The sequence below is a fragment of the Seriola lalandi genome, unplaced genomic scaffold (assembly GCF_002814215.2).
Source record: "Seriola lalandi dorsalis isolate HSWRI2012SDOR001 ecotype SW California unplaced genomic scaffold, Sedor1 jcf7180002054354, whole genome shotgun sequence".
Lineage (NCBI taxonomy): Eukaryota > Metazoa > Chordata > Actinopteri > Carangiformes > Carangidae > Seriola > Seriola lalandi.
In genome coordinates this window covers 95,880-122,893 of record NW_019524907.1, presented here as the reverse complement: position 1 = coordinate 122,893, position 27,014 = coordinate 95,880, and the positions used below count along the sequence as shown (strand labels likewise).

The following is a 27,014-nucleotide window of genomic DNA, read 5'->3' as shown; positions in this document are numbered from 1 at the left end:
AGGGGGGGGGGGTCTTCTTCAGTCTCCTCATGTTGAGCAGAGGGTGATGCTGACCCCCTCCCCGATCCAGCAGGCGGGGAAGAGCTCCTGGGTGAAGATACAGTGGAAGGCGTGGAGCCTGGTCTTTCCGTCTCCGTAGTAGGTCAGCGTCCCCGCCTCATAGTCCAGCAGCATCCCGATGCGGCTGTGCTGGGAGTGGCCCCCCAGGGTCTCCCTCCGCCCGTTGTGCCAGGCGCTCAGCTGATGCTCGTCCAGCTGCAGGCTCCAGGACAGCTCGTTCATTCCCACCATGCACCTCTTCCCCTTCTCCTTCCTGGGAATGGCCTCGTAGGTCACCTGAGGAGAGGAGGGGACATGATGAAGCATAAGAGGAGTCAGGATGAGGATGAGGAGAGGAAGGGACATGATGAAGACGTTAGATCTATGGATCTATAGATCTGTAGACCTGGTCTCTACTGTATCAGACTTTGTTCCGAGCTCAGGTACATCACTGTAGATCAATGAGCCTCAGTTGTCTCCAGACACTGTGAAGTACCTGACCTGGCTCCTGTCCCTCAGTATCAGACCTGACCCCCCCACCCCCACCCCCCCCACAGATAGTGAACAGGTCTCACCCCCAGGTAGGCCCAGGGCTTGGACACCTGCAGCTCCCAGTAGTGTTGTCCTCGGGTGAAGCCCTGAAAACAGAGCACCTGCCAGGTGTGATCGAAGCGGGCCTCGTGAGCTGGGACGTGGCGGGGCCCGGAGGTCAGGTGCTCCGCCCGCCGGTTCTCCTGGGACAGAAACAGGTGCCCGTTGGCCGTACGGGGGTCAAAGGTCAGAGAGCATCGGTCTGCAAGGACAAAGAAGCAGGAAGTGATTCACCAAAATAAAAGATACTTACAGAAAATACACATACAGAATATCCAATCACAGAAGAAGAGGCAGAACAGGAAGCATTAGTCTACGTACAGGCGCTGAGGCCCTCCTTCCCCCCAGGGTGACACGGAGCAGCTGGACTGGGAACCACAGCGAGGATCGGCCTCTTGTCCTGAGGAGAACCTAGAGACCAGGGACAAGAGTGAGAACACAGAACCCAGACTGAGGAGGAACCAGCAGCTTCAGAGGGACCAGGTTACCGTCTCTGTCCTGACCCACAGCCACGCTCACAGCTTTGTCCAGGTCCTCCGACACCAGCTTAGAGACCCGGGACAACACGTCCGTGACCCCGTTCAAGCGGTCCTGAAGGTTGGGGGACACGTCTGTGGGGACGTCCTTAAAACGAGGAACTTCTACGAGCAGAGACTCCTGAGGAGAGAGAGGAAACTGTGAGAGACAGGATGTCAGAGATGAGCTGAGAGAGAGAGAGACAGGGAGAGGGAACTCTCTTCAATGTCCTGATGCTGATGATTTTAAAGCTTCTGATACCACAGTCCAGCACCTTGATGAGCTCTGTGTCGGGGAGCTGGTGCAGAGCTGCTATCTGTTCTTGGCTCTCTTTGAGTCTCTGGTTGTTCTCCTGCAGCTCAGAGAGCCGGGCCTCGGCCTCAGTGATGGCGGCCTCCCTCTGCTCGTCGACGAACAGCTCCGTGGCCTGCTGCTTCTCAGCCAGGACCTTCAGCAGCGTGGAGAACTTCATACTGACCCAGGCTGAGGTCTGCTCAAGAGTCACCTGTTGACAGAAAACACTGAATCACACGTCTGCTCTGTGAGATCTGGGAACATCAGGTGAATACAGTATTATTCTTTATCTACAGAGAATGTACGAAGCTTCACTGGTTTTAAAAGCTGCGGGTTTGTCAGTTAACACCTGGACTTGTGTCTCTTGTGTGCAGGAGAGTAATCAACTTCCTGATTGCTCATTAAACTTGGTTGTAGCAGCTGAACATGGAGCTAAAGCTGGTTTAACTGAACTCTGCAGGAGTGAAGCTGAAGGTTTCTGTTGTTGGTGTAAGAGCCAGACTAAGAATCAGTAAACTGTATTTAGTGACTTTAGTTACATCACAGCCAGTAGCTCTGAGTTGTAGGTAATCAGTGTGTGGAGCCAAGTCGAGCACAAAGACTCAGTCTTTATTTTTCTTGAGTAAATGTTTTGAAGGGAGTTTCTGCTTCTGAATATTCCCCCTCTTGTTGTCAACACACAGACTGTACAGTAGTTTTTATCTACATCGCTGATAAGAAAAATAAGATTGCCGCCACATCTATTACACATGTTCTGACATGTTGGTTGCACTTTGTGGACATGAGCGCCCAGCTTGCCTCTCTCTCTCTCTCTCTCTCTCTCTCTCGCCCATTTTCCTTCTCTATCTCCTTCCTGTTATTCTCCACAGGTCCTCCGGCCTCCAGAGCTGCAGAGTTTGGATCTGCAACTGCAAACCACCTACTGCCCCCATGGTCCCGTTTAACACCTGCTGCTAAACCTGCTAAGATTACTTTAATTGATAATAATAAATATTAATGTTATTAGCTGACTGTCGCTACTACTGCTGCTCTTGCTGGGAGTTGGGTCTCTGTAAATAATATTCTAAAGAGAAGGTCTAGACCTGCTCTATTTGGAAAGTGCCTTGAGATAACTTATGTTGTGAATTTGCGCTATACAAATAAAAATTGACTTGACTTGACACTGAAGCCCGGTGATGCTCTTCACCTGAGGACAGGTAGATATGAGGACGTTACCTTAGCCTGGTTAATGTTCTCAGCCAGTTCACTGATACTTTTCTGTGTCTCCTCGATGAGTTTCCCCACCTCCTTGCTCTTCCTCTCCAGTAGCAGCTGTAACAGGAGACAACAGGAGGGTTTAACATTCACATCATGTGATGACGAAGAAACAGTGTGTGTCTGGGTCCATGTTAAACAGCTGTGGTGCATTCGTGGTCCTGTACCTCCTGGTTCTCCCTCTCTGCCTCCAGCAGCACCTTCTCATGGGTCACACACTCTGAGATGCCACACTCGCAGCAAACGGACATCTTGTCCTGCCTGCAGTAATACACCAGAGGCTTTTTGTGGCGCTCACACAGCAGCATGGCTTTAGCCGCTTCACCCCCCCTCAGGAGCAACTCTCTGCTGGGGGGGCCGCTGCTGTTTGCAGCCTCAGTCAGGACTGACAGGGACACATTGCGTTTGAGGACGGGCCTTTTCTCAAAGGGCTCGTTGCAGATGGGGCAGTGAGGTCCGATGTCAGCCTTGCTCTTGGTGTCCCAGTGAGTGGTGATGCACCTCTGACAGAAGGTGTGGCCACAGGGGATGGTCACTGGGTACCTGAACCGCTCAAAGCAGATTATGCAGGTCAGGTTTGGATTCTGAGACTCCATCTCTGAACACAGACCAGATACCTCTGAGAGAGAGAGAAAGCACACATGAGAGGATGGTCCCTGAACGCATCAGTGTAACAGCAGTGTCACTGTTAAACCTTTAATGTCACATTTTAAACCTTTTCACACAGAAACAGTTTGTGATGTATAAAAATTAAACTTCCTGTATTCCTGTTATGAGACTAAACAACAGCAGCTCAGACCTGATCTAACGTTAGCTCCACAGTCACTTAGCCCGGGAGCAGAGCTAACGTTAGCCTACATCCAGGTCAGTTACAGTAGCTCGGTGTCCCGGGACAAACAACGGTCACAGTATTAACCCGGTCTAACGGTTCATGTTCACACACACACTCCAGATACAACACAACGACAACACAACGTCTTTTCTTACCACTTCTACAGACACAGCATCTACCTGAACACTAAATATCGTCAGATGGAGCTTCCCTGATGACGTCAGACGCAAAAATGACGCCTTCGCGTTCTGTCGGGAAAATTAAAAACGCACAGAAACAGATCAGTCTCACAATATGATATAATATAATATAATATAATATCATATAATATAATATCATATAATATAATGTAATAAATATAATATATGTGTAGCAATGCTGTTGCTTCTGAAGTAAAAAAATTATATATAAAAAATAAAAAATTTACTCTACAACTTATGCTAGATTTGTTAGAGCTGTACTGATGTTAAAATATATCATAAAATATAATGTTAATAGTTTGTGTGTACAGTGACAGCCAGTCAGCGCTACAGAAAGGTCACAGTGCGCAGACTCGTTTAGCTCCTCTCGGCTTCCGTATGTTCTGAAAAAAAAGGAAAAAAAAAAAAAAAACTCGTTCCAAGATGGCGCTGCGCACAGTCTGCTCCGCTGCCCTGCGGACCGGGACAGATTTAGGGGTCAACAATGTGAGGACGTTTGTAACAACAGGTATTATAACGATTTTGTTAAATTAATGAGTTCATATTCAGGACGGTGTCCGGGTTTCAGTGAATCTGTCCGGGAAAGTTTGAATTAGACCTCCGGTACGTGCGGTCCTCTCCTGTGGAGACAGGCTCTCACCTGGCTCCCCTGAAAAATGTGACGATTAAACGTGAACTGAGGGATCAAGTGGAAAAGATAAAATATTTATACAGAAGAAGATACGATACCGAACCGTTCACCATCTGAGATCTGCTGAAACTGTCAGCTCATTTAGATCAGGACTTAAAACATCGCCGTTTACTGCAGCTCACCAATAAATCACATGCATAACATGTTTAATCTTGTGCATTAGGTTGTTTTAATGTCTTTTAACACTACAGCACTTCTTTTAAAATGGTGTTCTACCTGATTTTATGCAATCTTGATATGACTTATGTAAATATTTTGTTTGTATTGTTTTTAAATGCTATTTTAATGTCCTGTTTTAATTTATAAATGTATAAAGCACTGTCACTTATCTTGTCTTACATACACAAACGTGTAAAAGATTTAGGCAAACTGTGAAGTTAATTGCACCAGTGTAAAGTATAGAGAACTGAAACAAATTAAATGTATAATGTGTAATTCTGTGTAAAGGCAGGAACAACCAGACATGACCCATCATTTCCTGTTATGTGACTGACTAACCTCTGGGGTGTTTCCTCATGATAGTGGCCCTCTGCAAACGGACCCCTCCTCTGGGTCCCATGCCTAATGACGTGATCGACCTCAAGAAACTGGAGTCGGTGGAGAGGTACCGCAGCTACACTCGTTACCTGAGACGAGCTGAGGAGGCCAAGAACCAGCCGGCATGGTGGAAGACCTACAGGGGCTACATGGAGCAGGCTGATCCGGATCATGGTGAGAGAGACGGAGGAGGAAGCTGTTGTCGGTGACTCCCCTGAAACGTCTCGTGGTAAAGCTGAGGGTTGTTTTGGCTGCAGGTGGAGAGCAGGTGGATGTCGGGCTGCCGCACTACAGACCCCGCAGGACCACCGAGGTGAGGGAGCGACGGCAGGTGATAAAGGCAAATAAGAAGAACGCTGAGCTGGAGAGGAGCATACGTCTGCGCACATGTGAGATCACACACTGTCTCTCATATTCAGGTTCTTAATGTTCAGTGAATAAATTAATCAGCCCCCCCCCTCCTCCAGTTAAGATCCCTCTGGACCGGGTGCAGGAGACCTGGGAGCAGAGCAGTGCTCCGTTTCATATAAAGAGACTGGCAGAGCACTACGGAGTCTTCAAAGACCTCTTCCCCAAGGCCTACTTCCTCCCCCAGGTGTTACTCCGTGTCAACTACGGCCAAGACAACAACAGTGGCCAAGTGTATTATGGGAATAGACTGACACCAACTCAAGTAGGTTAAAGGACTGGGAGTTTAACAGTGTGTTAATGTGTGCACCCCCCCCTCACCTGTCCTCTCTGACTCTGTTGTTTGCTGTCTTCTCTCCAGGCAGCTTCAGCCCCTCAGATCAGCTTTGATGCAGAGGAGGGCTCCCTGTGGACCCTCCTGCTCACCTGTCCAGGTGAGACACAGTAAACCTCACAGAGTCAGATTACTGATGGACTGTCAGAGTTTACTGACTGTGTTACATCATGTGTTTCAGATGAGCATCTTCAGGACAACGAGGCAGAGTACATCCACTGGCTGGTGTAAGTATCTCATCTTTTGTAACTTGGGGGGGTCATGTGACCCTCCTCTTGTCTGTCTGTTTTTACTCTGCACTCAGGTACTATCAAAGTTAAAGTAATTATGAGAGTTACACTTCGACAATGTTCACATCAGTGTCCAGGTTGTAATGAAGCTTGGAGACACCTGATGTCAGTGAAGGTGACAGACTGTAATCATACAGCTGTGAACATGGGAGTCATCTCTCTATCTGTCGCATGGGACTTGAACGCAGCATCAGAGCCTGAGGAGAGACTCAGTCCACAGAACATGTTACAGACACAGAGACAAACATGAAACTCAGCCTGAAAATATTTTTATCGTTCTGTTCATCTGATGCTGAGAGGCTCCTTCTGTCACTGAGCTTTAAACAGTCACATTAAAGCAGCTACATGGAAGTGTCGCTATTGCTACATAGCCAACGTTAGCATTAACAGCTGTTAAGTGTCTTGTCAAGACCTTCACCATCGCTGTGTTTACAAGACAAGACGTTATAACGGGTCCTCTCAGCAGCTACAGTGACTCTGTATGTGATGAGACGGTCTGACTGAGGCAGAGCTAGCTGGTTAGCATGCTAACTTCAGTAGAAGAAAAGAAGTGATAGAAGCAAAACATTGGTGTTTGTTTCCACCTCTTGAGACAGCTGTTAGTGAGTAAGGGGATGAACTCACTAGACTGGTTAGGAAACAGCTGCTAATGCTAACGTTAGCTATGTAGCAACAGATAAACTGACATATATCTGCTTTAAGTTCTTCATGTTTTCATCGGTTGAACTGTGACTGACAGGAAGCTAATTAATTCATTTGTGTCATTTATTCTTTTCTCAACCAAGTCTTAAGTTTAAGATAAATTCACTTCCTGCTCCGTGATTCACGGAGAGAACCTTAGTGGATTTGTTTGATCATACATGATCATGTGACCTGTGCTTGATTGTGTGACCTGTTGGTGTGCAGGGCGAACATCCCAGGTGGAGCGGTCCAGGCTGGAGACGAGCTGTGTCACTACCTGCCCCCCTTCCCTCCCAGAGGAACAGGCTTCCACCGCTACGTTTACATCCTCTTCAAGCAGCAGGGGCCAGTCAGCTTCCAAGACGACGTCAGGCCGTCGCCATGGTGAGCAGTACACTCAGCATCCAGACAGGAAGCTGATGTTGTTTGTATAATGAGATCATTTGTGATTGTTTATGTAGAGTTAGTTAGAAGAAGGTTCATTAACATTCACATCACTGTTCAGAGTAAATAACCTGGATCTAATGAGTAAATGATTAGGAGGTAGATTTAATGACCTCGGGACACAGGAGCTCTCACAGTGTATTTACCAGACAGGTGACTGATGTGTTCACTGTCTGATAGAAACACCTGGCCTTTTCTCTCTCTCTCTCTCCTCTCAGCCTCTCTCTGGAGCACCGTACCTTTAAGACGGTGGATTTCTACAGGAAGCATCAGGATGACATCACACCTGCAGGTCTCGCCTTCTTCCAGAGCCAGTGGGACGAGTCCGTCACCGACACCTTCCACAACACACTCGGTGAGACACACACACACTGTCACTGACGCACACACACACACACACACACACACACACACACACACACACACACAGATAAAGTGAAGGTGTGTGTTGATAATCAGGTGTGTGTGTCCCGGCAGACATGAGGGAGCCAGTCTTTGAGTTCATCCGGCCTCCAGTCTACCACCCCCCCCAGGTCAAATACCCCCATCGACAGCCGCTGCGTTACCTGGACAGATACAGAGACGGACAGGAGCACACCTACGGAATATACTGATCACGTGACACACACCTGAGAACACCCGTTCACACATGTAGAATTATGTCTGACATATTTATGTTATAATGATGATAATAAAGTCTTTTCCAGCTGTGATGACGATGTGATTTCTCAGTTTTTGGTTCAGTTTAATAAACTTTAATTGTATTTAATTTCACATTTAAAACACTCATGAGACTGATAACATATCGACTCTCTCTCTTTAACTGTGAATGAAACAGGTGAGACAGATTCATGTTACATGTCTCATGAAAATACTCACATTAAACATGATAAAAATGTCCAACACATTTTAAAAGGTTATATATAACCCTACACTTCTCTCGTCTCAACTTTACTGTTAATATGTGAGTATAACTTCCTGTTTGTGGTCAGGTCACTTCCTTTTGACTGATGTTGGTTGTAATTACACCTGTAATAGTTCTGTTGACCACTCGGGGGCAGTGGAGACAAACTGAGTGCAGCATCAACATGTCATCACCAACAGGTTTGACAAACTTCTGAGTAATGACACAACATTCATTCATTCATTTGCCCCTCAGTCACATGACCACACATGATATTATGAGTCACTAATATCAGGCTCAGTTAAACTGGCTAAGACAGTTTTAAAGAAGTAGACTGTAGGACCAGTCAGCCGGCTGCAGGTACAGGTAGGCTAAACTAGTCTGCTTCAGTGTTTAACACTTCCTGGAGCTTTATGATCAGCTGATTGATGTAAAGTAATTTACTAAAACACCTAAATACTCAAATTATTAGGGACTATTTTCATCTGTGGATTGATACATGTTTGTTGCACTAACGCATATTAATGGGAGCACAGTGTTTCCCCGCTAACACTTTAGCATGTAGCATTTCTGAGCTAACGAGACAGATCTAGGTTACAGCAGCAGGAAGTGAAAAGAAGAATCTTTTTATATAAAATAAAATTTTTAATGATGGTGAATATGATGCAGTTTACACACACACACACACACACAGTTGATTACAGTAGATAGTGAGGTCATTACTAATAACTTCACCTGCTTCAGACTGAAGCAGGTGTAAACTGTCAGAACCAATCAGCTGTTAGGATCTGGACAAATTAACTCAGTGCATGTTCAATAGTAACCCCATTTATTATCTGTGCTCAGTTACTGGTCAGTCACTGGTCTCTGTGGTCCCCCATTTACAACAGCAGCTGTGTGTCTGTCAGAGTCTGGTTCACCTGAGAATCAGGTTCGAGCCACGTGGAGCATCTCCTCCACAGTCAGCAGCTTCTCTCGGGGTTTCCCTGAGGCTTCACCTCTGCTCATCTCCACCCTGTCGATCTTCTCCCAGTCTGAGAAACTCACCGGTTTCACTCCTGAAAACACCAACACAGTTTGACTGATGAGACATGACTGGTGACAGAGACACTGATCATGTCAGACAGGAAGCATCAACGGTGTTTTCATTCACCATTTAAACACTGACTCATGATGAGACACGCAACACTTTCCTTTAGGAAGCTTCAGAATAAGGTGTGTGTGTGCGTGTGTGCGCGTGTGTGTGCGTGTGTGTGTGCGTGTGTGTATTGTTTGTGTAGGAGTAGGGTTTTCCCAACATAAAACCTTCAGGTACTTTCATGTATTCTCGGCTGGTTGCACAAAACACGTCAACAAGTCTTCTCCTCATCTCAGATTAATGTGATGAATGAAAAAAAAAAAAATGAACGTGACCCAAGAAGAAGAGTTTTGGAGCAGGAGACACAGTTAACGATGAGGAAGTGACTCCACATCACAGATCTGACCTGCAGTCAGTTTACCGGAGTCTGTGCTGCTGTTGAATTGTGGAACGTTTTACAGATAAGTGTTTGTTATTTAACCCCTCGTGAAATTAATTTATATGTCTCCACCTCTGTCAGATGAGTGACTGTCGTGACCCAACAGGTGAGGTGACAGGTGAGGTGACAGGACAGTACCTCTCTGTTCCAGCAGAGCACTGATGACCTGTGATCCAGACTTGGCAGCTGATAGATCCAGAACTCCTGACTCCATGTCGTCCAGTAACGACCGAGCCGTGTCAAAGCTGTTGTTCATCGTGGTGGCGATCACACCTGTCGGTCCAGTCTTCAGCCAACCACTGCAGTACAGACCTGGAGGGACACATGGACTGTAGTTCACCTGTGATCGGGTTTGATTATGTCTGTCTGTGTACCTGTGGACTCTGTACCTGGGGCTTGTTTAACACGGCCCAAGGTGTTCGGGACGATGGCGCTCTGAGAGTCGAAGGGCACCGATTGGTCGATGGGGAGGCTCTTGTAGCCGATGCTGCTGATGACGAGGCCGCAGGTCACGTCCTCCACTTCTCCAGTGAGCACCGCCCGGGCCGCCTCACCTGAACCCTGCTCACACACAGGTAACCAGCTTTAACCGAGCTCATACCGAGCAACTGCACACATGAAATCCTGTTTACCTCCAGCCTGGTGACCGCCAGTCGGATACCAGCCGTCCTGTGGCGTTCAGGGTCGGCCAGGACCTCGACGGGGCTCCGGAAGAATCTAAGGCCCCACGTCCGGGAGGCCTGGTCCCTCCTCTCCTGCTCCGTCTCACCTGGAGTCTGCAGAGCCGTCTTCAACATCAGCTCTGTCAGACGCTTCCTGGGCCTCGGTAAATCTGACGGCAACATTAACACTGAGCATCTGTCTGCTCTGAAAACACCTGTCTACTCTGGGAACATCTGTCTGCTCTGGGAACATCTGTCTGCTCTGAAAACACCTGTCTGCTCTGGGAACAGCTGTCTACTCTAAAAACACCGGTCTGCTCTGGAAACATCTGTCTACTCTGAAAACACCTGTCTGCTCTGGGAACAGCCGTCTACTCTAAAAACACTTGTCTGCAAATAAATTAATTAATATATGTATATGTATATATATATATATATATATATATATATATGTCACTGAGTTTGTTAAAGAGCTGAATTTAAATGATTTGTGTTCACATTATTGATAAAGTATTTGACTGAACTGTGACCTGATCAGATGATCAGATAATGTTAATTATTGAAATATTAAAATGAATAGGCTTGTAGACTAAACTGTTTCCGGTTGAGTTTGTTGATAAAATCTGTTCTTACTCTTCATCTTAAAACAGTTAACTGTTGCATGTGTGTGTATATCTAAACGTGTGAGTGTTTGTGTGCTTTCATCTGCTGTTGCATCAGCGTGAAGTGTCTGCTGTTTCAGTAAATATGGAAAGAGTGTGTAGGTGTGTGTATCTCAGAGCTGATGTGCAGAGCATATCAAGACAAACCTCAACAGTCAGGTTGTTTTGGAACATGTTCAGATTCACTGGTCTTCATCAACTTCCTGCAGCTACTTGTAAACATGAACCTGCGACACTTCTCTGACATTAAAATCATCACTGACAGTTTGACAACAGACACAAACCACCAGCCTCTTACATCATCCTTCACTCAGTGAGTCTGACGTTTAACACAGATCAAGGTTCTCGGTCAGCCCTGAGCGGGAGGCTGTTATCACTAGAGCAGCACCATCAGTCAGCTCAATGTCGTCTCTCTGACGACCACGAGGACGAAGACAAGGATGAGGACAGTGCCGCATAACGTCCAAGCTGCACCAACAGAACCTGTGTCTCCAGCTGACTGTAGATGAGCTACAGGACATGTTCTCACTGTGGTGAATAAAACCTGTGACTTGTCTACTTCTCTTGTGTTGTGTTTATACAGTAAAACAGAGAACAGACCGAAGTCTTCTCGTACCTTTCAGAGCTTCTGTGACTCCATCAAAGTCAGCCTCCACCATGTCAGGTCTGGTCCCCGGCAGGTTCACCATCTCTCTGAGCTCCTGCAGACGAGCAGAACAAAGATCGTCTACAGGTGAGAACACATGAGCTTATTCTGGTTGATCGTCACATTTCTATTCAATTATAGAAACACTGAAACACACCGCGATAATCACAGACACCTGAGCAGTCAGGTGTTTTTCACATTATGTAAAAGAGCAAAAAAGGTCAATGACTTGCCCTTTAACCTTTAGATGATGATGATGGTGTGTTAAGTTTTAATGAACCAGAATAATCAGTTAAACAGACATAAACTGTGAGTTTTATTAGTTTATGGAAGGATAATTGAACTGTCTAATGAATATGAGTAATACATAAAATAATAAACTTTATTTATATAGCTCTTTTATTAACAAAGTTACAAGGTGCTTTACAGAAAGAAAAAGGGGAATTAAAAACAAACACATCATAAAACAGTGAGTTACATGAAAATATACATTGTCCATATCGTGGAAAAATAAAACACAATAACATATCAAACATTCATAAAAGCTTTCAAATAAAATAATGTTTTAAGAAGTTTTTAAAAGACACTTAAGATGGGGTAATGTGTTCATATCGCACGGTGCCGGTTAACGTCTGTGCAGCTGCGTAGTGTTAAAGTTGTAGTCTGTGAAGGGAGCTCTGCCTGATGCAGCATATACTGCATTACCACAGTCAAGGAGCGAGAAAATAAAAGCGTGCATGACCTTATGTAGAAGTCGGTTCGCGGCAGCCTGTGTTGTTCCTAAACAAATCCGACGGTTGAAGTGGAAAGTTTTATTATATTTATGTAAGGTCAATTTAAAGCTCAGTAAAAAAGAAAACACTTGCTATTCTATTCAAAACAAACTTTCTCTTGTCAAACCCACCTTGATTGTGCAAGCCACCTGTACAGGTCCTCTCCTGCCAACAATCAGCACCCGGCGGACCTGGCTGTGGGCCAAGGCCTCCAGGGCAGGCTGGGTGATGTCAGTCTCCTGGAACAAAGCAAGAAACATTTTTCCATCTCAGCCTCTTCAATAACGACAGTTTCCAATGACTAACAGCAAACCTGTTCTTCATGGGAAACTGTGGGAAATATATATATTTATATATGTACACTTATTTAGAGATTTGTATGAATGACATTCATAACACTGTAAGTTCATGTTTCAACCTGATCAGCCCAATTACACAGATGTTTCCACACAGAGGAAGCGACTGTAGATCAATCAGGTTCAGGTGATCTGAGCTGCAAAGTCGTAGTCAGTGGTTCTGTTGTTCTGGCTTTATGTTATGTTGTAATTTAGTACAGCACCACCTTTAGCTGTGCAACGACGTTACGGCAGAGCTGCTGTATCGGACTGCACTGTAATACACTGAGAGTGCACGAGTGTATACCTTTACATACGGGACACGTCGCCTTTTTTCTGGTGCCACTTTCCACTGTGAAAAAGAAAAATCAGTTCTTCTTCACTGCTCTGAAACAAGTTTACATGCTATGTAAAAACAGTTCCTGTCTTTTTGAGAGAGCAGAAGTTTTCCTCCGTTTTATAGTTTGAATCACATTTCTACGTGCAGGTATGAGAGAGCTGGGTGACAAGGTGCAATTTTGTAGAAAAAAGGTGGGTTTCTAAAGAAGGCACTCCTCTCAGCTGTAGAGGAGTGACTCGGAGCTGAGCACCCGTGGCACTAATTAATAAACTGTGTGGTATCGGTGCACAGATTAGTGTTTTGATACGATACAGGTGTTAGGGGCATTTGTTATTCTTGTATTATCATTATTATCAAAAACACGTGCAGAGACTGAGACACTGATCTGGCCTATTTCTTCTCATCTTGATTAAAGTTGTTTTTCTCCTCAGTCATCCTGTTGCAACGACTCTGACGATGAGATCAGCAGATAAAGAGTCTTCACTCCTCTGATTTTTTCGTTTCCTTCATGAGCTTTGATCATTGAATGTGATGCTGTGTGGTTGCTTCTGTTAAACGTGCATCTCTGCAGTTTGACCTTAATTAACCGGGTGTGTGTTTTTCACCTTCAACATGTCGACGGGAGACAGCAGGACTCTGGCTACGTCCAGGGCCACGTTACCTTGTCCCAGAATAACAGCTGTTTCACAACTCAGGTCTGGACTCAGCTGAACAGACAAACGCATAAAAGAGAGAATGATAGAGATCTGCTGATAAGAAGCAAAACAGGAAGTAAAAATGCCACAACTGATGTGATAACTCTCTGAGAATACCTATCTGATTTACAGGAAACTTTTAACATTTACTGTAAGAATACCTGTCTACAGCTGGGCAGCCCGTTGTACCAGCCCACAAAGTCTTTGGCCGAATACACACCAGCTAGACCTTCTCCTGGGACTCCCATAGTCCGGTTCCCCTCAGCCCCATAACTCTACGGGAGACACACAAACACACCATGAGGAGGTTTTATATGAAGGCGATTTCGGCTGCAGGCGGGGAATCGTCTCCTCGTGCTCTCACCAGTACGACTGCGTGGTACGCTCGCTGCAGCTCTTGGACACTCACATCCTTCCCCACATTCACGTTTCCGTAGAAGGAACAGCGCAAGTGTTTGGCCGTCTGTGTGAATGTGTTGATGACGTTCTGAAAAGACGAGGAGATCGGGAAGTGTTCAATACCGATTTTTGTGGTTGCTGTGAGATCAGACCCACTGCATCTTCTCTGTGGTCAGTTGATTATTTCTCTTGTTCACTTCCACGTCTGAGTTTTGGATTCTTGCTCGGATAAAAGACTGATAACGACTTTTTGGAAAATTTAAATGTGAGTTTTTTGTATACAAAACAATGAATAAACTAATTGAGAAAATAATTGGCCAATTAATCACACAGATAATAAATAGCAGGAGGCAGAGCTCCTGTCTGCTCTCCCACACAGACAAGAATCTGGTCAGTGCAGTGGTTTTTTTTCCCCTCAGGTGTGGTTTGTTTCTCATTTTCTCTTTACTGCCTGAGGGAAATGTGGAAACTTTCTGAGATTGCATCGCACACCACACATCACCTGATGTGAAGCAAAATTTCAGGTTTTACTGACATCAGTGCATCTCCTCTGTTTCAATATCATCACGTCCGGTTTCCTTACTTCCTGTTATAATCGTCTCATTGCTTCTATTTATAACTTAGTCATTTATCGCTCTGCGTGTGGTGGTAACACCTTGCACAACACTGTATGTAAAGTGTGATACAAATCAAGTCTGATCCATTGATAATACATATCTTAGAGCTGTACAATAAATCTAAATATAATCTAAATCTCAATGTGACAAAGTGCAATATCCAAATCACAGGAGCTGCAGTTTTTGTGATGAAGGTGAGAAACATAAGCGTTGTGGTTCTACAGAGACGCCCTCAGTCTACGAATCATATCCTCTAGATGTCAAGAAAAATGTCGGTGAAGATGAAAAACGTCATTCCGACTGAAATCATGACTCATATCACAATGATTTTTTGCATATCGAGCAGTCCTACTTTTTTTTATCTATTTGTATGTTTCATCATTAAGGAGGAAGTTATTATGGTTTAAGGAGGGTGTAAAGATTTCCTGGCCCAGCAGGTCTGTTTCTTATCTGACAGGTTTATCTATATAAGTGGCTAATTACATTTTCCATCACACATGCCAGGAACATTTTTTCCAGACAGGCTAAATATTTCTGTAATACACCTTTCATGATAAACTGCTACAACAAACTGTTTCTACCAGGTTTCTCTGGTAATCAGAAATAACCGCAGCTCTCGATCTGAGCACAAACGAATTATGTTGCATTATAAAAGCATTCCTGCTTTTGTTTGTGTGACAGCTGAACACAGACTGCACCTGCAGCTCTTAATATAATAATAATAGTACAATAATACAAACAGTGCTGGTTCTCAGAAGCAGAGACCTTGACTTCAGGATGATCAGGGGCCACTCCAAACCGGACCAGACCGAAAGGGACGGGCAGCCGCTCATAGATGTCCACGTGGACGTGTTTCTGAGCCTGAGAGCATAACAAAAATAAAAAACACAAAAATGATTCAGATTGCAGTTATTAAAGTAAATGAGCACAGACAACAAACATTACACCTAAAGCTAAATGCTACACATGTTAGCATTTAGCTTAAAACAGCACTGTGTCTGCATACAGCCTCACAGAGCTGTTAGCATGATGACATTAGCATTTAGCTCAAAACAGCCTCACAGAGCTGTTAGCATGATGACATTAGCATTTAGCTCAAAACAGCCTCACAGAGCTGTTAGCATGATGACATTAGCATTTAGTTCAAAACAGCCTCACAGAGCTGTTAGCATGATGACATTAGCATTTAGCTAAAAACAGCCTCATAGAGCTGTTAGCATGATGACATTAGCATTTAGCTCAAAACAGCCTCACAGAGCTGTTACCATGATGACATTAGCATTTAGCTCAAAACAGCCTCACAGAGCTGTTAGCATGATGACATTAGCATTTAGTTCAAAACAGCCTCACAGAGCTGTTAGCATGATGACATTAGCATTTAGCTAAAACCAGCCTCACAGAGCTGTTAGCATGCTGCAGACTCTCAGTCTGATCGTCCAATAAATTTAACAAAGACCTGGAGAGTTCAGGAGACATGATGGGAAAAGGGAATGCTAATTCTGGTTGCTAAGCTAACACTTTACTGTGTCCTCGGAGCTCAGTGAGACACAGCAGGAAATTCACCGACTACAAAATGATACAAAAGGTTTTTTATTATAAACCTGTTAATGATGAATGATAATTATTACTGGAATATGTTTTATTTCTATGAGCCACTTCACATCCACAGACTGTTCTGTTACTTTTCTGAACCATTTAAATATTTGTCTCATGTCAGTAGACTGTTCAACATGAACAGAAACAGGAAATAACTCTAGCTCATGCTTTAAAGTAACTATAGAAAAAACCAGGCCATGTTAGGGACTAGTCACACAATGTATATGATGAGATCAACATGTACTGAAATAGCTGGTGACTCAATAAGACCTAATAAGCTCCATCTGCAGTGGCAAGAAAGTGTGTGAACCGTTTTCTACTGCTTCTGGTTTTCAGACAAACACAGTTTCCATAAACTAATATTTCACACATGCACACACAATTACAATCTTTTGTGTCTTTATTGAATAGAGCAATTAAACATTCACAGTGCTGGTGGGAAAAGTGAACTCTTGCATTTATTAACTGGTTGAACCTCATTTGGCAACAATGACCTCAAACCAGTTCTTCCAGTAGCTGCTGATCAGAGCAGCTCAATGTTCAGGGGGAATTTTGGACTGTTGCTCTTTAAACACAACTTCAGCTCAGACATATTTTCAGGATGTCTGGTTTGCACGTTTCTCTTCAGCTCATTCCACAGTATCTTTACTGGATTCAGGTCTGGGCCCTGACTGGCCTGCTGCATCACCTGAGCTTCAGCAGGTGGATAGACACCCTGAAATTACCCTAGAAGAGACCTTGATAAACTTGAGAATTCATTTTCCCCTCGATGACGTGGCGCTGTCCAGGTCGAGAGGCATCAAATCAGCCCCAAATCATACTGCTCCCTCCACCCTGCTTCACCTTTGGGATGATGATGATGTTCAGGATGCAGAATGCAGAGCTTTTCTACACCACACAAACAATTTCTTCTTTGTTAACGTTACTGAGCGTTATGAACAGCAAACTCCAAATGTGGGTCAAAGTGTCTCTAACCCACACCTCCAATCTGGTTGCATTGACAGGACTCCAGGTTTGATAACTCCTGACTCCAGTTAGCTTCTGTTGATGCCATTAGCCGATGGGGTTCACATACTTTACCAACCTACACTGTGTTAGTTTGAATGATGTTTTCAATATGCACGAAAACGAAACAATGATTTGTGTGTTGCCGGACCAGTATCTTGTGGAAAATCCAGGAAGACGAGCATGAGGACATGAGGATTGGACAACAGTTCATATCAACCTGTCAGACACTCTGTCACACTTTTTCCACAAGAGCTGAACAATTAATCAATATATTATTAAAACTGCAACATGTCCAAGAGCAATATCCAAATCACAGGAGCTGTGTTTTTCTGATGAAGTAACATCAGAGCGTGAGGCTACAGAGACGCCTCAGTCTTTAAATCATATTCTCCAGATGAGTGGAAACATGTTTGTTTTGGTACAAAACCAAAACAAAAATCAAACCATCATCACCATCATGTTTAGATTTTCTTCAGTGAAATTCAAAAAAATATTATCATTCACGCTGAAATCCCCACTCGTATCACAATCAGCTTCAGTTTTCATTCAGTCCCTTTATCTTTGGAGTATTGGACTGTCGCAGAAAATGTTTCACATCAATGAGCAGAACTGCTTTTTTTTTTATAGTGTTATAAAAAAAAACATTGATTTGCCTGGTATTTCATCTGAGTCTGAGATGAAAACACCTGGCCATAAAGGGTGGTAAATTACCTTGATCAGATGCTGTGCTGTGTAGAAACCTGCTGGCCCACTTCCAACAATACACACCTTTGGACTGCAGGAGGAAAAACATGCACCTGCAGAGTCAACAGAAGACAAAGCAGTGAAACTCTCTTAATCTTTAAGTTTGGAGCTGCAGTTATAAAAACATAAAAAAGGTCAGTGTCAGTTATCTAACTGAGATTTAAGCCACCAGAGTCAGGCATGAAGTTGTACATTATATTTTATAGATATAAACGTGGTGTGTTCCGAATCACTGAGTGAAGTCTACTTTTTTTTAAAAAGGTGTGTAGTTTGACCAATAAACAACTTAGACAAATCATAATGGAGTAAAGTGTGTTAGCAACATGTTAGCATTGAACAGAGCGGAGTTCAGACGGTGCAGAGACTCACCGTCGTGACGGCGACTCATCCACCGACCTCTCCCCGAAGTCCACAGCCTCAGCCCGGGGAGCAGCAGTCTGTGGCCGCTCATCTTCTCCTGCCACGGAGGCTGTCGGGCTTTAAACTAAGAAAACACTTTCAGTCCAGTTTGATGGTGTTCTGGTTTCTCGACGACCCGCTTCAGATAGCAGCCTCTGCTGGACTCAAGAGCAGGAGGAGCAAAGATGAAACCCCCAAAAAACGTTGATGTTTCCCGGGAAGTTTTTCCCACAGGCTCCGTGCCCTCAGCTAGCTAGCTAGCTAGCTAATGCTAATGCTAAAACTTCACCACGTCTACGCGCTTCAAAACGCGTTTCTTTAATTCAATAACGTTAACTTCATAGTTGTTTCACAGTGTTATCACAGTTTTCAAGGCTGCACATTGTGTTATCCCCTCAGTCGTCCCTGGGAAACCGACAGTTCAGAACGAAGGTTCCACACGAGGAACGGTGCAGCTGTTTTTATATTAGCGCTTTTCCACGAGTTTTACTATCGATTACCTTCAGTTTATGTGACACTAAATAAACCTGTTGACAGTTCTCTGTACAGTTAATGCCTCTCTGTTGAAAAACATTGCATCATATTAAACCTGAAGAATTAAACTTTGAAAATGGGACTGAATGATAGTTATTGTTTTATTTTCTGCCCATTGAACATGAACAGAAACAGAAAATAACTCTAGCTCATGCTTTAAAATATCTGTAGAAAAAAAAACCAGGCCATATTAGACAGACACATTAAGACACTTTTAGTTTCACACAGATGTATATGCGGAGATCAGTGTGTACTGAAACAACTGGCGCCTCAATAAGACCTGCTCCACTAAGATGTTCTTCTGTCTCATTTCAACAGGCCCGAGGTCATGAATATAAGCAATGAACTGAAAGCTAAAGTAAAAGCTTCAGTCCTGCAGGGTGTGACCACTTCTTTGTATTCTTGTTTATTTACACATATTCAGAAAGTGGCATGGAAAAAACCTAACACATGATTATTCGTTCAGAGAGAGCAGCAGGTTAAACAACTGACGGTACATGAGCTGATAGGAACAATTGTCTGGATTTTAAATAAAGACACAGGTGAAGGAAGAAGAGGTGACATTAAACTGAATAGCACCGCTGGAAAAAGCTTTAATGTTCAAATCAAGACAGACAGAAACAGAAAGAACAATATCTCTTGATGGAAACATACAGTAATCATGATGTAAAACTGAAAAGGTCAAGCAAACGTGTTGCACAACATGGAACAAGAAGATGCTCTGTTTTGCAGTGTGTGTTTTTACAGCACCGCTCACACGCAAACATGTCCGTGCACCACACATCATACAGGATGTGGTGGCTCTATCACTTTTCTGCAAACAACACAAATTTGTGTAAAAGGAAATGAAAAGAAGAGAACAAGAGATGAAGCAGCTCTAATGGGTCGAGCTGTAGACCTCAGTCATTACAGACTCTGCATATATGACACATTCAGCTCTTCACAAGATGCCCCTGAAGTCCAGAGGGTTTGCAGATGTGATCATGTAGGGATAGTGCTGAGGACAGATGTGCCGAGGGCTGGTGGGTCTGCGTGGTTCTGCAGCAGGTCTGAAGGTCTTTCTGAACTGTAACACAGAGAAACACATTCGTCTGAACACAGTGCTGTTCGTCTTTGCTCGTGCTGATGAGAGAATAAGTCAGCTTCGTACTTACGCGTCTGCATTTCAGAATCAGTGCTACAATGAAAAGGACCAGTACGGCGGCGAACGCTGTCATGCTCAAGGAAATCAAGGTCACATCCAGAATCTTGTCCTTGCACGGTTCCTGGAGGCCCTCCTCTGTGAGACACAACAACAAAGCTTATAACAAGTTATAAATTCTCATTATGAATGGACGGTGTGTATGTGTGTGTCCTTTCACCTTTGACAATGATGATGGTGCCGTTGCTGGACTGGGTTTCCTTCTGGTGGGTCTGTTGACTGAAGTGGATCCAGCTGCAGTAGTACATGTCGGTGTCGTCCAGCTCCAGCAGAGACAGGCTCAGCGTGAACCCAGAGCCCTCCATCACCTGCTCGTCCGCAGTTACTACAATTCGGTTATCAAATTTTGGATCTGTTTTATGCTTGGTGATTCGCCCCTCTGTCAGGGATAGGAACACAACGTCCCTGTCACCACTGAAGCGCCTGTGCAGGTAGAGCCCCATCGGGTTAGACAGCGACGTGGTGCACGTGATCTCAGCAGATGAGTTTACTCTCAGGAAAGACACTGACAGAGGGGCCTGAGACACTGTGGAGAGGAAGAGGAGGACGGTTACTGAGAGCAGTGAGTTGTTCATGTAGAGAAACGTCAGGAAACTGAAGACGGGTCAGACAGTTATCACCTCTGCCAACCTTTACTCAAGTTTTATACGTCTACTCTACAGCTCAGTGAAACTGTGCTTCCTGTTTAACTGTATTCAGCAGCCACAGTCAAAGGTCACATTTTAGATGAAGTTTAAAAATCATTAAAAAAAAAGAATTTTATGACACATAATTAAACCAGTGGTTCTCCACTGTTTGACTTGTGAGTCCCTGAACCCGACTGAGACCATCTGCAGGAAACAGTGAGACGTTAATGAACCAGTAACAAAGTGTTCTCCTGCAGAACGATGCTGTTAGTTCTAACACTCTGAGAACGGTTTGCTGATAAAATGACTTTGAACTATTCAGATTGTGATTGAAGGACTTTTAGTTTTCACTGTTGTACTTTTACTGAAGTAAAGAATCAACCGGTCGTTTCACTGCTCAAACGACAAAAACATGACAAACAGGAACAGACGACTCACACTCCTCCATCCAGTCTCTCTCTCACACACACACACATGCACACACACGCACACACACACACACACACACACTCACCTGTCCAGGTGTGGAGTATAACCTCAGCAGGCATGCAGAGTAATCCCAGCACACAGCTCCACGAGTACGCTTCCATCCTGTGAGCCGGGCTGCAGGCCCACAACTGACTGACTGTCACTCAGAGAGAGCAGTGTGGTGTACAGGGGAAACTGTGTGCGTGTGTGTGTGTGTGTGTGTGTGTGCGCTCTGAGACATCACAGTCACATCAAAGACGAGGAAGTGCTTGATACTGACAGATGTTTATTTTCCATCACACAGAAGATGTGTTATGTACAGTGGCTGAGTTAATCTGCACCATGACTGACACATTAACACCCTGTCACTGTAACAATGATTATCTTTTTCATGTCATTATCAACAGTAACATGTAATATAATATAATATAATATAATATAATATAATATAATATAATATAATATAATATAATATAATATAATATAATATAATATAATATAATATTATATATAAAGGTGGATTTCCAAGTGACATTAGAAAAAGGAGGAAATTCTCTCCTGGTTTTTAATCCCTTGTAATTTAATCCCAAAAATGCTGGATCCCAAATTTCCCATAATGCAACTCATCACAGCACAGCACAGGGTCATACTCTTCATCATGAGGAGACTGCATGTGTTCAAATGGTGACATAACCCTTTAATCAGATTATCACAGAATATATACATGGATCAATCAATCTATAAAAACACAAATCATCATATTTACATTTATCAATCTGTAAAAACACAGATTATTGAAAGTGTAAAGAAATTAAATAAGATAAACGTCAGGCTGACGTTTCAGAGGCAGGAGGACACACAGCCAGCTGTGTTGAGGAATAACCCCCCACCCCCACACACATATACTGAAACACAGATTACAGATGTTGTCAGGGGGTCTGGGGTTCAGGGTTCAGGGGGGTTTTATCCACCACAGAGTCTGTGTCACTGAGGTCATCTTGAGTATTGCACTTCATCGTGTTTCTGATGACTTGTCTTCGTCTTCTGGTTCTAAAGAGGAAACACAGGATGATGCAGACGGCAATGATCGTGAAACAAACAGCCATCGTGGCGGGAATCCTGCTTTCCTGCTGTGGCTCTGGCTCTGGCTCTGGCTTCGGGTCAGGTTTTTTGACATTCCAGACTGCACCTGACAACAAAGAACACACCTGTTAGTACCTGTGGGTTAAATACAACCAAGACTTTTACTGTATACACACAGGTGATAATGATGCACACACACACACACACACACACACACACACACACACACACACACACACCACTCACCTGTAACACCTCGTTTGTTGTTGAACCGGTTAATTTGTACCGTAAAGTCATCAACACCACAGTCTGTCTTCACTTTGAAGGTGTAATTCCCCATTTTCTGGACTTGTGAGATGTTCACTGACATGATGTCATGATTGCCGATCCTCTTTATATCAGGTTTGCTGATAATTGCGTCATTACAGGTTAGATCTTTAGCTTGACAAACTGGTCCTCAAAGTTGTAAGTCACAATGCAGGTTAGTGTCACAGTTCCTCCAGCTTCAACTTCCACTGATCTGTTGCACTTCAGTAAAACTCCTGGAAGAGAACAAAGCAGAAGTTATGATTTCCTTCTCTTACTTCATAATGTATCTACAGTATATACAGTATGTTCATATAAATACCTTGATTTGATATGGTCTCGGCCTGGCCTTGTTGAAAAGTAGCAGCAAAGAGCAAAGTCAGACACAAGCTCAGGTTCGACATCTTGGATCTTCCGTCTTCAGAGAAAGGAGCAAAGTAAATGTTAAGAACCGCTCTGGCGCCTGAACGTCATTCTACCATAAAGTCAGGGAGAAAAACTGTACTTCACCCAAATGCTTTCACCTGACAGCTGTAGTTACTAGTAATTCTACACTACTCAGATTTTACATGCAAAATATAAAACAACATTGTTATGGATTAAACCAGTGATTGATATGTGGAAAGATATTGGAGTAACCCTTAAAAATCACAACTTGATCAAATGAAATTTATCACATTGTGTTGGGAACAAATAGAACATCTTATCTTTAGTAAATTTATGATCAAATAAACTCACAATAAACTCACAATAAACACACACACACACACACACACACACACCTAATATGATTCAGTACACATTCAAAGCCTTATCACGAGAAAATATTTGGTTTGTTTGGATCAATATCTTTCCCTGCTTCAAGTGCAGAACAAACAGAAATGCAAACAGACTCAGACCTACCTTAGACTGCTTCTGTCAGGAGAGAACCATCGATCGATTCTGAAGGAGAAGTGACAGGTCACGGGAAATGATCCCAGGTGAAACACACCTCTCCAGCGGGAGTTTCCAAACAGGTAAGGAGGAGGAGGAAGGATGAGGAGGAAGAGGTGAAACGCCTTCGCGGTTGTAAAGATAAGTGGATTAAAAGAAAGAGAAAGGGAGAAATGAAGAATAGGGCAGAGAGAAACATGGGTGCAGCCTACATGTGAGTACAGACGGTCAGTCTGTGGTTTATAAGTAACTAAAGAACAAAAAATGACACAAGCATAAATACATTTTGGTAACGACAAAGGTTATTCCTGTATTTTCACGTGTATTCATTTCATTGATATATTGATCTATTTCTGTATTTCTACATTTTGTTCATGTGTTTATTTCTGTGTGTGTATGTTAATAAGGTGAGCGTTCAGCAGCAGGTGATAAATGCAAGTTATTGCAACATGTTGTTTAGAGTGAAACACGGTTTTGGGTCAAAGTGTTTTATTGTTGTAGGTTTCCTGCAGGAAGTCACAGTTTTCATATTAATATGTTTTCATACGAACGAACACATGAACTGTACAGAGGCTGTTCAGTGAGCGACGACGTCATCATCCAGAGTGTTTTAGTTATTAACACGCATGTTTGATCTCATGATAAAAGTTTGTGGAATGAAAATAAAACAAATTCATCTTGTACCATTAAAAATAATATGAGTCTCTACACTGGGACGGATTAACGCTGTGAAAGGAAAAGTTGATGACCTCTGATCTCCTGAATTAGCAGCTGGACTTTCAACTGAGTGTTGAGATAAGACAATCACACTGCTGCACAGCTGTGTTAGAGAACACAGAGGAACAGTGGCAGTGCCCTGAACACACAGTAAAACCTGCTCACTCTGGACTAGACTTTATTTTCACATTCAGGGTCAAAGTTCAGGTCATCAGCTCCAGTTCTGCTAAAAGCTTTTACATGTTTCTGCTCTCTGGATTATTGCTCTGCATTTTGTATTTTTGTATTTTGGCATAAATACTTCACACATGCTTCAGATTTCCTGACGTCTCAGAGCAGCCGGACAATCAGACGACTCTGTACCTAATTAATGTTATTAGTCATTATGTGAGCAGCTCAGTGACATCAAGGCTTCAGTCTGGACCTCATCTCTCCTCAGGCTCAGCTTTGGCCATGTTGTAAAGACAGACATCGCCCCCCTGTGGTCAGGTGGAAGAACTGCACATACAGAGAATTCAGTCCCTGGTCCATAGAGCAGCAGCTCTTCAGCAGGTCCTTCGTGGTCGTCAGCAGGATGGAGATGGTCCAAGCAGAATCAGGACCGAGCTTAGGCGGTCCTCATTCAACCATCATGTCTTAAAGTAAAACCCTGTCCTCACCACTGCATGTGGGGGGGCTGTGCGTGGACCTGACCCTGGTTTCTGTACTGGGTGTGCAGCAGCGTGCTGGCCTGGGGGGAGTCATGGCCCTGGAGCCAGTCTTGATAGAGGGTCTGCAGGGCGGGGTTGACCTCTGGGAGACGGACCGGCAGGCTGCTGTAGGAGTCCTCCATCTGCTGGACCAGGGCTTTGTCCACCCGTCCTCCCGCCTCGCTCTCAGCCTGACCGCGGCCACTCAAGCACCCTGAGTGGACACAAGGGGGGTGGGGGGGTTAACATGAGCAGGTAGGTCTCTGTGGGACTGACAGGAGTGAACATGTGCAGCGCAGAGTTACCTCCCGGGCAGGACAGAACCTCCACCAGCTGGTACGGCACTCGTCCCTTCCTCATCCGGTGGACCAGGGTCTGGATGTTCCTGAAACCATAGATGGCAGCAAACTGCAGCAGAGTCTCTCCGTCCCGCTCCAGGGTCACTTCCTGGAAGTCTCGGTTCCTGTGAAACCACGACACGGAGGACACGAAGAGAGACACATCAGTCATAAACATGACGCTGTAGACGTTCAAGGGTTCCCACTGAGGCACAGCGACATCATGAAAACCATGACCGGACATCAATGAACGCTGCGGTGCAGGTGTCAGCGTCCAGGTGAGTCTCACCTGAGGGTCTTGTACGTGATCTCATGGACCTCCAGACCAAACAGCTCTTTGGCAGCATGTTTGAACACGTGCTCCAGGAAACCTTCAGAACCTCGGCCCTCGTGCCTCACCAGCGCTGCCTCTCCCGCCTCCCCCAGCCTGCAGCCAATGACAGCTACTCAGTGAAGATATCAATATGTAATCAATAATCAATATTCAATAACATAGTTCTGTCAGTGTAGAGCTGGAAATATCAAACACATGTAGAGTCAGAAACGACTCATCATCAGTTTGTCATCAGTCACGCTCGTGATGTTATCAACACACTGTCCAGTCTGGTCCTGTCTGTTCTGGCCTGATCCAGTCTGATCCACTCTGGTCCAGTCTGGTCTACTTGAGGTAACAAACAGAAGAAACTAGTTCCAGTACTCACACTGGATCCAGCGGAACAGAGTCCAGGTCCTCCACTGAGACCTTCTTCTGCTCCATCAGGTGATAGATCTCACCTGAAACATCAAACATCACAGTTACTGAAACGTCTTCATTAGATTTAGTGTCAGAAGAAGAAGAAGAAGAAAGAAGAAGAAGAAGAAGAGAGTAACAGGAGCTGAGGAGGAGGAGGAGGAGAAGAAGCCTTCTTCAAATGAGTCTGTTTTTACACTGAGCTCTACAGTCAAACTACAAATACTGTAACAGGTTTTAATGTCCGCACCAGACGTGACGTAGAGGACCAGGTGTTCTGTGGCTCAGGCTCTAACCTGTCTGTTTGTGCTGAGTCAGCTCTAATGTAATAGTATAGTGTAGTTCAGTATAGGGACAACCTGAGGTGAGGACACAGTCCACGTCTCTGGAGTCCAGCAGACTGTTGCAGAACTCCTCTCTGACGGCCTCCAGCTTCTTATCAAAGCAGGGAGCCACCACCACATGGTAGAGCTGGTCTGGACTCAGCTTCTGCCGGGACGAGAGCGAACATAAGGAGTCAGATAATCTACCTGCAGCACCACAGCGATTCATGTTTCTATCCACTGTGAGAGCTGAACCGCCTTCACATCACTGCTCTGTCCAGATGTGACAGACAAGACCGCTTCCTCCTCATCCAGTCAACATCTGGACAGAGTCCTTCTCCTGAAGACCTCAGACTCAGAGCAGCAGTTTAACCCTCAGGAGACACACTACTTACACTGTTATCATGTTTTATTTGCCCAAGGAGCCGTTCCTGATACAGTTACCTGCACAAGTTAACTCTGACCTTTAACTGACTAGTTGACCTCAGACAGGTAACTAGTCCCACTCACCTGCTGCTTAGAGAAGTAGTCTTTGACCAGACAGCCCATGATCTGCTGAGGAGACCTGGCTGTGCAGATATGAGGGGTCACCAAGCTGCCCAGGACCCGCTCCGAGTAACGGATCCACCCTGTGTACACACACACACACACACACACA

The 27,014-nt window shown here is 44.4% G+C and overlaps 5 protein-coding genes and 1 long non-coding RNA gene across 9 annotated transcripts in view; 2 read left to right on the top strand and 4 right to left on the bottom strand.

Moving 5' to 3' along the window:
* Nucleotides 1–6: 6 nt before the first annotated feature.
* Nucleotides 7–3,824, bottom strand: trim65 (tripartite motif containing 65). Of its 2 annotated transcripts, none has more exons than XM_023408108.2 (8): nucleotides 3,682–3,824; nucleotides 2,862–3,313; nucleotides 2,656–2,751; nucleotides 1,421–1,651; nucleotides 1,119–1,305; nucleotides 952–1,041; nucleotides 615–832; nucleotides 7–336 (listed from the first exon to the last, which is right to left on the bottom strand). In XM_023408108.2, the coding sequence occupies exons 2-8, from the start codon at nucleotides 3,288–3,290 to the stop codon at nucleotides 28–30; spliced, it is 1,560 nt and encodes a 519-aa protein (XP_023263876.1). In that variant the 5' UTR covers nucleotides 3,291–3,313; nucleotides 3,682–3,824; the 3' UTR covers nucleotides 7–27. The 2 variants fall into 2 exon arrangements, with proteins under 2 accessions (XP_023263876.1, XP_023263877.1); XM_023408109.2 differs by having other exon boundaries at nucleotides 1,119–1,287.
* Nucleotides 3,825–4,112: 288 nt separating this feature from the next.
* On the top strand, nucleotides 4,113–7,824 carry mrpl38 (mitochondrial ribosomal protein L38). Its single transcript, XM_023408113.2, has 9 exons — nucleotides 4,113–4,234; nucleotides 4,940–5,128; nucleotides 5,212–5,343; nucleotides 5,422–5,627; nucleotides 5,724–5,796; nucleotides 5,878–5,923; nucleotides 6,893–7,051; nucleotides 7,330–7,466; nucleotides 7,589–7,824. The coding sequence occupies exons 1-9, from the start codon at nucleotides 4,150–4,152 to the stop codon at nucleotides 7,723–7,725; spliced, it is 1,164 nt and encodes a 387-aa protein (XP_023263881.1). The 5' UTR covers nucleotides 4,113–4,149; the 3' UTR covers nucleotides 7,726–7,824.
* Nucleotides 7,825–8,827: 1,003 nt separating this feature from the next.
* Nucleotides 8,828–18,843, bottom strand: fdxr (ferredoxin reductase). The gene is made up of 12 exons (XM_023408111.2): nucleotides 18,379–18,843; nucleotides 17,977–18,062; nucleotides 15,427–15,522; nucleotides 14,010–14,132; nucleotides 13,807–13,920; nucleotides 13,556–13,657; nucleotides 12,407–12,514; nucleotides 11,473–11,557; nucleotides 10,165–10,364; nucleotides 9,922–10,093; nucleotides 9,671–9,844; nucleotides 8,828–9,073 (listed from the first exon to the last, which is right to left on the bottom strand). Exons 1-12 carry the CDS (start codon nucleotides 18,458–18,460, stop codon nucleotides 8,943–8,945), a joined length of 1,473 nt encoding a protein of 490 aa, XP_023263879.1. The 5' UTR covers nucleotides 18,461–18,843; the 3' UTR covers nucleotides 8,828–8,942.
* On the top strand, nucleotides 10,906–14,357 carry LOC147819028 (uncharacterized). 2 transcript variants are annotated; one of them, XR_015437365.1, is made up of 3 exons: nucleotides 10,906–11,389; nucleotides 11,480–11,589; nucleotides 13,382–14,357. It is a non-coding gene; the product is annotated as an uncharacterized LOC147819028 (long non-coding RNA). The 2 variants fall into 2 exon arrangements; XR_015437364.1 differs by having other exon boundaries at nucleotides 11,480–14,357.
* Nucleotides 18,844–19,511: 668 nt separating the features above from the next.
* LOC111656424 (uncharacterized) lies at nucleotides 19,512–21,443 on the bottom strand. Its single transcript, XM_023408135.2, has 4 exons — nucleotides 21,284–21,443; nucleotides 20,304–20,669; nucleotides 20,097–20,221; nucleotides 19,512–20,008 (listed from the first exon to the last, which is right to left on the bottom strand). The coding sequence occupies exons 1-4, from the start codon at nucleotides 21,357–21,359 to the stop codon at nucleotides 19,883–19,885; spliced, it is 693 nt and encodes a 230-aa protein (XP_023263903.1). The 5' UTR covers nucleotides 21,360–21,443; the 3' UTR covers nucleotides 19,512–19,882.
* A 60-nt stretch (nucleotides 21,444–21,503) lies between these two features.
* Nucleotides 21,504–27,014, bottom strand: part of narf (nuclear prelamin A recognition factor) — an 8,527-nt gene continuing 3,016 nt past the window's right edge. For both annotated transcript variants that reach the window (XM_023408138.2, XM_087174462.1), the window contains exons 7-14: nucleotides 26,867–26,985; nucleotides 26,393–26,522; nucleotides 26,005–26,077; nucleotides 25,593–25,730; nucleotides 25,271–25,428; nucleotides 23,530–25,179; nucleotides 22,567–23,044; nucleotides 21,504–22,426 (exon numbers count right to left, since the gene is read on the bottom strand). In XM_023408138.2, the coding sequence (XP_023263906.1) occupies nucleotides 24,932–25,179; nucleotides 25,271–25,428; nucleotides 25,593–25,730; nucleotides 26,005–26,077; nucleotides 26,393–26,522; nucleotides 26,867–26,985 (866 nt within the window). In that variant the 3' untranslated portion in view covers nucleotides 21,504–22,426; nucleotides 22,567–23,044; nucleotides 23,530–24,931. The remainder of the gene's footprint in view (nucleotides 22,427–22,566; nucleotides 23,045–23,529; nucleotides 25,180–25,270; nucleotides 25,429–25,592; nucleotides 25,731–26,004; nucleotides 26,078–26,392; nucleotides 26,523–26,866; nucleotides 26,986–27,014) is intronic.